This window comes from Candoia aspera, chromosome 8, assembly GCF_035149785.1.
Source record: "Candoia aspera isolate rCanAsp1 chromosome 8, rCanAsp1.hap2, whole genome shotgun sequence".
NCBI lineage: Eukaryota > Metazoa > Chordata > Lepidosauria > Squamata > Boidae > Candoia > Candoia aspera.
In genome coordinates this window covers 61,285,937-61,298,180 of record NC_086160.1, presented here as the reverse complement: position 1 = coordinate 61,298,180, position 12,244 = coordinate 61,285,937, and the positions used below count along the sequence as shown (strand labels likewise).

The 12,244-nt window shown below is 37.8% G+C and overlaps 1 protein-coding gene across 2 annotated transcripts in view; it reads left to right on the top strand.

Moving 5' to 3' along the window:
* Positions 1-11,880, top strand: part of GRID2 (glutamate ionotropic receptor delta type subunit 2) — a 984,963-nt gene extending 973,083 nt beyond the window's left edge. For both annotated transcript variants that reach the window (XM_063310079.1, XM_063310080.1), the window contains 2 exons: positions 3,767-4,007; positions 11,249-11,880. In XM_063310079.1, the coding sequence (XP_063166149.1) occupies positions 3,767-4,007; positions 11,249-11,671 (664 nt within the window). In that variant the 3' untranslated portion in view covers positions 11,672-11,880. The remainder of the gene's footprint in view (positions 1-3,766; positions 4,008-11,248) is intronic.
* The last annotated feature ends 364 nt before the right edge of the window (positions 11,881-12,244 follow it).

Below are 12,244 nucleotides of genomic sequence, written 5' to 3'. Positions count from 1 at the left end.
AATCCTACCATCTAAACAGTGTTTGAAAGATGGGCTGGAGGAAAAGGGAAGGTGCCCCAAAGAAGCCAGGCTAAAAATTACTTCTGTCTTTGACCTGCTATGTTCCATTTGGGAACTAATACCCTGAGTGCCAGGAGTATGTTTATAAAAATGTGGTAAGACTGCTATTTTCTGGATGACAGCCAGTTGGGGAACGATCATACCCTCTCCCTTATCCTTGGAATGACAGTGTAGTGGGACAGTGAATGTTTTCTGATCTTATGTATGGTTGTTGTAAAAGTCCTGTTGAGAAGAGGACCTGAGAAAGTGGTGTATAACTTCCTGTTTTTTTTAAAAACAGCATTGACTGAATTCAGGAGTAGTTCAAGAATTAGCAGGGAGTAGTGTTGGCTGGCAGAGCAGCCTGGCTGGACAGTCATACCTATTCTGGGTGGGAGCAAAGGATGCTGGTAACTAGTCAGAAGCAATGTTCCAGTGCTCAATTATCAAGAGAAAATCCAGGGAAGCACAATGGGGTTAGGATTCAGAGAGATACGAAGAGAGGGACTGGGAAGGGGTATCATCAATCTAGTAACGGTTCCTACTTCTAACCTACTTCAGTGGCCTCTTCCCTAGATCCTGGATGTTGTATTGCTGGTTGCCTTGGCCTCAACTTGCTTCTCATCAATGCCAGGCCTGTTTGTTTGTTTTTTTAAAAAGTGCTTCTTCACAATTAGCATGTATCACTGCAAACTGTTTGTTGGGGTTTGATAACTGGCCCAACTCATGTAACTGGAGCAGCTGGAGCATGATCTGAAGTTGGAGGACCTTGAAATTACTCCTTTGCCATGCTCAGCCTTTCTGGTCAGTCTGACCAAACCACTTTCTGGTGAGCCAATGATTTGTTGTCACTACTGATCTCAGCAAGGGTGGGGGACCATGATGCTGTGCCCACTGTGAGAAGTCATTATGAGTTGCATTTTCAGTTGAATTTGGGGATGCCACTTGAAGCATTTGTTGTGCTGAGTTACAGTATTTCAATTGCTTTTGTTTGATTTGTTCATTGCAAACAGCTGAAAGTCTGTACATTTTGACAATCAATCTGATTTGCAATGGGGGTTGAATAATTTTGATTGCAACTGTAGATGTAATGACAGTGTTGAACAAAAGTGTTGAGCAAAAGTACTCTCTCTGACCACTTAACTGGGGGGGGTGGGGTGGGGGTTGTATTCTGATTTACCAAGGAATTCATTGAGGAGATGAAATGTCAGACCTTGGAGAAGGCGGCTGAACTTCAGTTATAAAGGAAATTAGTTATCTTGATTCACTGTATTCAGGTTTCAGGTCTAGCTACATGATGGAAACTGCACAAAGCATGAGGGAGTGGTTGTTCATTCAGAAACCATCTATTTGTCTGGGGACTCCCACGTTGACTCTTGATGGGGTTGGCACTCTCCTTGAAGAAGGTCTGCAACATGAGAATTCCTCCTGGACTCATGGCTCCTACTCCACTGGCAAATGGAATCAGTAGCCGGAGGAAGCTTTGTCCAGCCTCAGGTGGTCCACAAGCCCTTTTGAGATAGCTTAGATCTAAGGTAGCTTAGATAGCTAAGACCTTCTTAGATTAGCTCTAACTCCACAAATCTGACTGAAACTATACTTTATTGAGATAGGCTACAGTAATAGAATCTTGAAGGCCTTACTGAGTTCTCCCCTCTCTCCTTCTTATACTGTAGTGAATCAGGGAGGAGTCACCCTGAGCTTCTTTCTGACACTTTAGCTGTTGCCTGCTGCTTTTATGTAACCATCTGCCTCTGCCTAGCTTCTCCAACGTCATCTCTGTGGCTCTCTACATGTCCTCATTATTTTGACATTGATTATAACATGCTCTATATGGGGCTGCCCTTAAAGGCCATCTAAAAACTACAGTTGCTAGAAAATACAGCAGCCCTTATGCTGGCAAGTGAGAGTCATTTCAGCACGATTACAGCCACACTGTGAATGGTGCACTGGTTGCCAGTAGGTTTTTGCATGCAATCCAAGGGGCTGATTATAATCTATATAGCCTTTTAATGACCCAGATATAAGTTACCCTACCACCTGTCTGGTTAGAGCATCCTGCCCAGAGTAGCTGGGGGTTGGGCAGCAAACACATTTAATAAATTATTATCATCCCAGGGTGGGGGTGGGGAAGGCTTTGCGTTCTTTCTCTGAGAGAGGTTCGGAGGCTGGGAATCCAGAGAAAGACCTGTTCTTTTTCAAATGCTGCCCTCCAAAATCCAAATAGCTGCTAAAACTTGGCATTTGAGCCACGAGTCTAGAGACCACATTACTTTTAACCCTCTCTTATATTCATTTTGTTGTAATATTAATGCTAGTTCACTGTACCATAATTTAATCTTTTGTCTCTTTTTATCATTTGTGAACTGTTTTAAGTTGCTGTTAGGTGTATTGTTGTCAAAGTATTTAAAACATGTGGCATTCATAAGTAAGTATGTGTCGGTATTAGATAATAGCCGGTTGCTGTTTAGAACAAATGAGCAATGACTAAAACGAAGACTTTAGACAGAACCATGCTAAAGTGCATTTCAGTTCAATTGATCTGAATACCACACATTTAAAGCAGGTGCTTACAATCAATAGAATACAAAGCATGCCATTGTTTGGGCTTACTGCAATGGCAATTCTCTGCATTCCTGGTACTCTGCAGCTAGTAAGAGCGCGGGACACGGCTCAAGGAAATGCATTGATCTTCTTCTCCAGAACATTACATAGTAACTAAAGCAAGGAAGCCCGCATCCTCACTGTCCACGTGAAGTAACACAAACTATAAGATAAGATCAATTATACCTATCATGCAGTTGACAAAACACAAATCAGCTACACACTCTTGTACAATCCAACTGTGATGGGCTCTGGAACAAGTGACACGGTAACTTCCTATGTCACTTCTTAAACTTTCTGAGCTGCTTTCTCCCTGTGGGTGTGAAGCACTGAAATTATTTATATCCTCATAAATATATGGGCTAGAGTCATACACAATAGAATCTGATGAACGCTGGCCTAACTACTGTTGTTTAAATGAAATGGTTAGGTATCACCCAGCCAGCTTTGCCGTATTCAGTAGACCAGAGTTTAAAACTATGGCTTCAGCTTGATCTGTGAATCCAGCCAATAGGCATGACCCAGGTAAAATTACAGTTGACCATTGAAATCAACAAGATTTTATGTGCGTATGTATGTATGTATTCAATTTATCCATCTCACTCGAGGGACTCTGGATGAACTACAAGAGTTAACGTAGTCATTATTAAATTAAACCCCAGTCATTTCAACAGTGCTTTACCAAACCTGGATACAACTCACTGCATCAGTGTTAGGACTTGAAGCATCAACAACTTCAATGAATCCTGAGCGCCTAAGTGTGCTAGACATTGTGGCCATTATATAAACCTTATTTTTTAAATAATTTAAACATAATTCTCACACCTATATTTAAAATTGGAATGCTAAGTGGCTGCATACAACTGCTTCTTGAATGGTTTCACAGTTTGGATATCAGTCTGGCCATTTATAATGCTCATCACGATAGTTATTGTTGATGCAGTCATCTAATGATGTCAGTATTACTACACTTAAGGGGCCTGGATCACAGCTTATGCAACATAGTTGCTGGCATCAGGAATCTTTTCATATACAGGAGATCTTTTGGTGTCAGGGACCATACAGCGCTATAAATCTTCTATTGCTATTGAAGACATTCATGACTCTGTGATTTCTCTCCAAGGATCCTAGAACTTCAGCAGAATGGACACATGGATCTACTGAAGCATAAGTGGTGGCCAAAGAATGCCCAGTGTGATCTGCACTCCTCCGTGGACCCCAAATATAAAGGGGGAGCCTTGGACATAAAAAGCTTTGCAGGTGTATTTTGCATACTGGCAGCTGGGATTGTTCTCTCCTGTGTAATTGCCATGTTGGAAACATGGTGGAATAAAAGAAAAGGCTCACGGGTTCCTTCAAAAGAGGTATGAGACTCTTCCATTTCATCATAGCGCTAGAGGTGAGAAGGAAAATGCATCTTCTGATATGTTTTAATAGCATTTTAATCACAAATTGTGAAGCATTTGTCTCTGAAAAAAAAATCAAGAAAGAAGTAATATAATGTCATAGCTACAAATATTTATCCTAATTAATTTCAGTGGGACTTACTAGCACATGTCTTGTTCATGACCGTTTAGTGAATAATAATTGGCTTTAATATTATTTATAAAGTATTAGCAATTATTTTATCCCTAATATGGATAAGATCTAACTTCTACCAACATATGATGCAGCCTGATCCTCTGCATTCAAAAGGAAATCCTGCTAATTCCATAGGGCTTACATCTAAGACTGCATACTTAATTGGCTTAACTGAATTTTATCTTTAGTTGATTAAAGAGGGATCAAATGTTAATCAGTTTGACTTCTGGTAAGATTTTACTTCCCTGTTTCATAAGATATGAACAAGGAAAGATAGCCTCCAACAGATGGTTTATTAAACTGTACATTGTCATATATATTCCTTACAATCACCTAAACTGGGGGCTTTGTTCTGTCTTTCCTTTTTGATGATCTGCAAATGATCACACCAATTAATGAACAAATAACTAACTTATTAAATGGCAGATAGTTATAGAATTACTTTAATCAGTTGACAGTTCTATCAATCATTTCTATCATGTTTGAATGCAAAATTCTGTCTTAAATTGTTCTCTAAGATTTTCCACAGCTATTTTAAGCCTTTTCAGAACTACTCAGGTAAAGTTGTGTTCAGATTAGTGGGAACCCAATTCTCTTTCGATTTAATCATTAGATTTCTAGTTTTTTGCAACTTTTTAATTTCATTTTTTCAAGACCTGATAACTATACACAGTGTTTCAGTCAGATGCATATTTAAGGAGATTTTGGCAATTCTGAGCAAGGGCCAGGATTATGTGCTCAAACAAGCCTCTTCCTTTTTGAACAGCAAATCTCCAAAGCCCTATTGCAAACAACTTTAAATTCCCTCTGTTTCCAAATAAGGTTTTAATAAAGAAAGACTGTTGCCTCTTGCATCTACTGTATAGTAAGAGCTGAGTGATTCTTTGAGTTTAGCCCATATGCATAGTTTTGGTATCTTCTTACCAGACCTTTAGACAGCAAGTACTTCGTGAGCTTAATCAATGCAAGAGCCCTCTCTTACTTGATTTCATTTTCTTAATGTGAACTAAGAGCTGCTTCACACATTAAATGTTTATGTGTAGACCTCAGCTGTTTTAAGTGGGTGCCTAACATAGTCAATGTAGTGAGCATGGTGAGCACACACAATATTAATGAAAGGCATGGAGTTGCTACAGCTCCCTGCTGAATGTACATTAGGTGGCAAATCCAGATTGTGAAAATGTGAGCTATTAGCAGCCCTGTGTTCTATTCAGCCTGCTAAGAGAAGGCTAAATGAGTGATGGGACATGTGTGCAGACTATACCATCAACATCTCCATATGTCAAGCTCTTTCAAAGACTTCTTACAGTATATATTTAACTGTAAAGACCAAGGGGTTGTTGTAAACATATATCACTGAACGAATTACAAGCTTGTTGGCATGAGCTCCCCTTCAGACCTTAGAATTAAATGTACAGTAGACTTCTGAGCAGCATGCATGCTCAGAAATACAGGGGGAAGTTTGCATGAGCATCCCCTCCCTCTATTCAGGTTGAGCCCACAAGTCCTTGCACAAAAGTAAGCTTTCACTGGCTTTGCAAAGTTCCAACTACCCATTTCTTTCAAGAGAATGGGATGTATTTATAAAATTCATCACCATCAAAATGTCAAATATAAATTATGGCTTCATTTTCACAGCACTGAAATGTTTATTTTTAAATTTCGTTTCTGGCCTACTCGGTGCGATATCTCTGGATTTTGTTTAAATCATTCTCTTTAGTCAGGCTTGCAATTCATCAGAGTAAATGTGAGTCTGCACTTCTAAATCAGAGTACTGACAAAAGAAGAACGTGACTGTATCAGACAGCCAGGGGATCAATTTATGAGATTACTGTTTAGAAGAAACTTTCACAAAGTTTATCCTTGTGATTTACAACCTAAAGAAATAGGTGGGGTGAGAGAGAGTGGGGAAACCATTTAACCATTGCAAATATTGGCAATTTAAAATGTGGGTGAAATCTACATGAAGTAGTATCTTGGAACTTCATATCATAATTTGTCTGGCTTGCAAATGTCTTTATTTTATTTTGAGAAGTTTCATTTAAAAATGGAGTTCCAAATGGAAATGTATACTGAATACTCCCTCTATCCAAAATATAAGGGTTAATTCAGTGCAGCAAAGATTATGAACTAGCATTCATTTTAACCATCATGAAACCCATTGGCTCTTCCAGAGCCCCCAGACGGAGTTCACATTGCATCAACTTACCCAAGGCCCATTGGACTTCAGAATGCAACCTTTTTGTTCTAAGAAAACAAGCAAATAAATGCCTTATGGTTGTAAAAATAACTTTGAAGTTGTGAAACCAAAGTAACCCATGCAGTAATGTCTGCTTGTGTCTGCAGACAGCCTTAAACAATAGCTCTGAGAGAAGTGTGACCTGTCCCCATTAATCTCAAAGGGATGTAAACTCTGAAGCCTGATGATAATTTAAATGTCCACATTGTTGAATATTTCACTGTTGATCAAGGCACACTTGAAAGAAGAGGAGCAATCATTTTGTGGAGCTATGCACAAACCATCCTGTGAGTGGTGTCTCATTTTGATGTCTTGAGTGGGTGGAGTATGGGTCAAGGGATGGCATTTGGGCAATTATCACTCTCAAAAGTCTTCCATTCATTTTCTTATAAATTGGGCATCAGTAGAGATTATGTTCAGCAGTAAAAATGAACTAATCTTAGAAGACCGTATACGAATGACATGGAAGATGGATTATTTAAGATATAATAGATGTTACTGCAAAGATAAAATTAAAAATTTGTCTAACTGAACCCATTGATAGTGCTCTAATCATCAAAAACTTACTGGAAACTGCCCAGAGTCCCTCTTTCCGGGGGAGAGATTTTTCAAATTTCAAAAAAATTGAAAAATAAATTAAATAAATAATAAATAAATAAAATAAGTTCACATATTACATTAGGTAAAAGGACTCCAAGCATCTTAATTTTTAACATGAGTATCGTAAGAGTAGTCATACCCATGAAGTCCTTATTATCTCTGAATGCATGCAGGTCACTGTGGATGAATTCCTTTCTGTTTGCTTTGCCTCTGGTAGATATTCAGAAACTTGGTCAGTAAGTCCCTCTATTTATATAATAGCAGAATGTGTATTTAATTTCTGGGGCCAACAGACAAAATCTTTAGTCCCAAATGATCTTTAAATACGATGTTAAATTGGTTTTTGCTTTTCTTGCCCATAAATCACACCAAATGAATAAAATATATTTATTTTATTTATTTATATTTAAGTTTATTCACCACCCATCTCCGCCTCATGGAGAACTCTATATTAAGTCATTTTTACAAATAGGATATTCCAGATTAAAGGTGAAAATATCATAAATCCTATGTTTAAAAGTGAATGTAAATAATTTCCAAATTCAAGACATACTGTTGCTATATTTGGTAATTTTGTATGCCCTAATCATTTATTTTAGCTACCAGAATGATATTTGGACTTTGGCTGCTCATGACCTGTTGTATCTTAGCTCACAATGATTGCTTCTATCCTACAGGAACAACTTTTTAAAGATAAATTGACATGTGTCAGATCTAGAGATAACACATTAAGTACAGTGAGGGCTATCACTATTAATCCCGAGATTTGTAGCACTCCTGCCATCATAGAGGATAGGTATTGAGGAATCAGTAATAGCTAAAAAGAGCAAATTATACCAAAACTGCTTGAAATAGTAGATTATATCTAATAAAGTCAGATAGTAACTGAATCGCTTCATCTACTTTTATGTCCATAGTCTCCAACTACTAGGATAGGCACATGTCAAGGAGAAAAGATGGGAAGTCCTGTAGCATGAGTAGACACTGGCTTTGATAATACTGAATGTTGGAGAATATTTCTATAAATTTATTTATATGAGGTAAAAACTAATAACAAATTTATTATTAATTAAATTAACTAAAATTAACACAAATTAATAACAAATTAATAACAAAAGACAAAGGGGCCTTTACTACACATTTCCAGGCCAAATTCACTTGGTCAACATTTGGGACTCTGAATTAATTAGCGTATGATGTATAAGGTGATGACTGGGGAAGGCAATGGCAAACCACCCCGCTATAGTCTGCCAAGAAAACATCACGAAAGCGGTGTCCCTCCAAAGGGTCAGACATGACCTTGGTGTTTGCACAGGGGACCTTTCACCTTCACCAGGATGTATAAGTAGTGTCTGTTGTTGATTTAATACATTGTAATGGTTTAACACATTGCATGTTTTCAACTCAGCCATGTATTCTTACTAGTAGTTCATAAGTTTGTAAGTCCTGGCTAAGTTAGTTAACTATGACCTATTAGTATAATGTGGTTACTGTGAAATGATAAGCTCTCCTTGGGTTAAACATAGTATTTAAATCTCACTGGCAAAGAATTGAAAGAACAACCTTCATTGTATTTTTATCTCTTTCTATATGTAGAGGGCAATTGTGTAAAAGACAACTTCCTCCATCTGTGCTTCTTAATTAAACATCCAGCCTCCATGGATGAAAAAAGTTCTTCTCAGCAAGCCATTGCCTTCAAATGTGGAGTGTGGAGAGAACAGGTGGCTAGGAGGAGACAACCCCACACTTTTCCTTTGACCTTTGTTATATATAGAGACATGTGCTTTGCAAACATAGGAAATGGGATATTAACAATGTGGATACTACAGTATCTGGCAAGTGGCTTCTATGAAGTGGCAAAAAGTGATGTAACACAAGTATGGGTATACACAGTGTAAATTAGCAATTAATACACTTAACACACATTAGACTCGACTTCATGCAAGCACCTTATCAAATAAGACTTAATTAATACACATTAATTCCTGCAGGAATTCTCTGGTTTCCTTAAAGCTCTTTAAGAATATGGTAGAAAGTGGATGTGGCAATGCCACCACTGAAAATAATAGTAGTGAGAAAATAAGGTATATTCCGTCCCTTGTTTTCCATGTGAGTGTATGTACGTGTGTTTATATGTGTGTGCATGTGTATGTATATACACACACACAAACTAATGCAACACATGACATGCAATACGTGTAATTAATATTTGTTTTTGCTTTCTGTTAGTTGACACATTGTTGCTTGATTATGTTAACACACTAATTTACATTGAATTTTGACAGGAAGGCTTTGAAAACAAAAAGGAGTGAGCAAACCATGTATAGACAGACTTCTGTGCATTTGAAAGCTAAGGCAATATTAAGACCTTTGGTCAGCTAGATACCAGAAATGACTATAGTTTCTACCAGGACACAATAAACAGTATTTGATCTGTCCCCTCCAACTTATATAATTAAGTTTGTACTGGATGTATATAAATACAATGTTGCAATAATTCTAAGCTTAGTATTAGATATATAAATGTTTGAAAAATAACATTTTACAGTTAGAGCAGGAATGAAATTTAACTTCAAACTGCATTATTCATATAATGAAAAATGCTACTTAGGACTAAAAATGTGCTTTCATTCAGCATAAGAGCTGTTAATTTCCATCTAGCATCATTATAATCCCCACTACATTTTTTCAGATGCCCATATCAGCCAACTCCAAATTAGCATCAAAATGAAGCACCAAAAATTAGCAGCCAAATAACTGACACGTTTATTCAGATCAATATATGAAATTCACACACAGCCTTTAAAGCCCACAAATTTCCTGTTAGAAGTTTTCCTTAGCCTTTCATTATCTTCCTATCAACAGGACACAGCATTTTCTGTCCCTAAGGCTTCTGTGAGATTTCCTCTTGTATTATTTCCTTTTATCTTTATCTCCATTTTCTCTTTTTTTCCTGTATTACTTCCTTTGCCTGAAACCAAGCAAAACTTTAGAGAAAATATGTTCATCATGAATAATAGCAATAAAAGAATGCACAATAATTGCACTTAAAAACTGATGAAAGACTTTGAGTCCTCTATCTGAGCAATAGCTATCTGCTATGTGCACCAGAATACTAGTCATTAAAGAAAGCCTACATCTGGAAACGGTCCATAAAAAGTTAGATATAGTTCATAGTACACAGTATCATGATTTACTAGTCTCTGGATATGTCTTCCCTTATTCTGTTTGATACCAAGAACAATCTGGATTTAATCTGTTAAGCCAAGCTGCTGGCAATGCCACATATTTACTACCATTGTCCAAATTCATTTACTCTAAAACATATATACCACCAAGTTAATTTACCAAGGAAGCTCCAACAGAATAAAAAAAATGTGTCAATACTAATTTTTAGGAACCTACTTGCTAGTATTTCAAAGTAAAAGTGATTTATAGATACTTTAGTGAATAAACTTCTCGCTCATAAACTAAAGTTCCTTACCTTTCAGAAAGTATTATGAATTGCATGTTTTGTAATGAGGGTTGGTAAAAGAAAAAAAAATGGAGCAACTAAGATCTGCTACTGACATTGCTAACATCTGGGTTATATAAAAATGTCTCTGCAAAGATTGCAATAATTCTTATGAGCCACCAAAGTTCAAATATCCCTAGAGAATAGGAACAGTAATCCAATACCAAGGTATCCTATTGTGCCTGAGAATCAATTTCTGATTCTAAATTTGTTGTCTCCATAGACTAAAAGCTAAATATGAAGTGAGAAGAATTAAGAATGGTTATGGTACCACGAGATGTCACACAACAGCAGCACTGCATGGCACAAACTGTGCCATCATACTTAACCCAACCTTGTCAGAGCTGACAAAGAACTGACAGAACCTGGGGGGAATTGCCTGCATGATCATTGTACAGCCCGAGGCAAATGTTTGAGACAAAAGCCACAAGACATCGAAACTGCAGTATGACCTCTAGATAGATGGTCTGATCAACCTTCTGCCATTATTCAAGATTTTAGTTTGATTCATTTTTATCTATGCTTAATTGGACAAAATCATGAGCATTCTATTTCTCAATTCCAGATCAGCTTCTTCTCCCCACTATGGAAGATTTTTGCTTTTTGTTTAGAAAATGAAGGCATCAAACAGTAAATTATTTCTTTTCTTTCTTTTGCTTTGCTCCCTCCAGGATGACAAAGAAATTGATCTAGAGCATCTCCACAGACGTGTGAACAGCCTCTGCACAGATGATGAGAGCCCTCATAAACAGTTTTCCACTTCATCCATTGACTTGACTCCCCTGGACATTGACACTTTGCCCACGCGTCAAGCACTAGAGCAAATCAGTGACTTCAGGAACACTCACATCACTACCACAACCTTCATACCAGAGCAGATCCAGACTCTTAGTCGCACACTTTCAGCGAAAGCTGCTTCTGGATTCTCTTTTGGCAGTGTGCCTGAACACCGGACTGGCCCTTTTAGGCACAGGGCTCCAAATGGGGGCTTTTTTAGAAGTCCTATCAAAACAATGTCTTCAATTCCATATCAACCAACTCCAACTTTAGGGCTTAACATCGGTAACGATCCAGACCGAGGCACATCCATATAAAAGCTTCAGACATTGCTTTGTCACTGTTTCTTTTTAGGACTCCCTTTGCAAGGAGCGGCTGTGATATTGTGGAACTAACTTGGATGTAACTTTTTTTAAATGAAATCAGGAGTATTAGTAACAACTCACCATCCTTCCGCTTGCCCTCCTCTTTTTCAGTTTCTCTCTTATACTACTTGAGGCCATGATTTTCAGCCCAGCTTCTTTAGAGTAGCCCCATGGGCTAAATTAAAGTGGTTCTGGAGTAAGTCTTCTCTAGAATATATTATGACCTCAACTTTGCAACCATCAGACTGGTGGGACTACTCTAAAGTAGGTGCAACCTGAGCTACTGTATGAAAGCTACCTGCCATCCTCCTAATACTCTGTTAGTAGTTATTCAGCTGTGCAGGGCTTCAGTTACGATCCCAATAAGCTGCTTCTGAGTGCACAGGGGTGTAAATGTAACAACTGTTTGCCATTCTTAAAGTAGCCATGTCTTTTTTTTAGGCATCATGTAGCAGCTGTATGATCCTAGAAAAAGAACAGCAGCTTTAAATGTGCACACAGTTGCTATGTTTGCACTCCCACGTG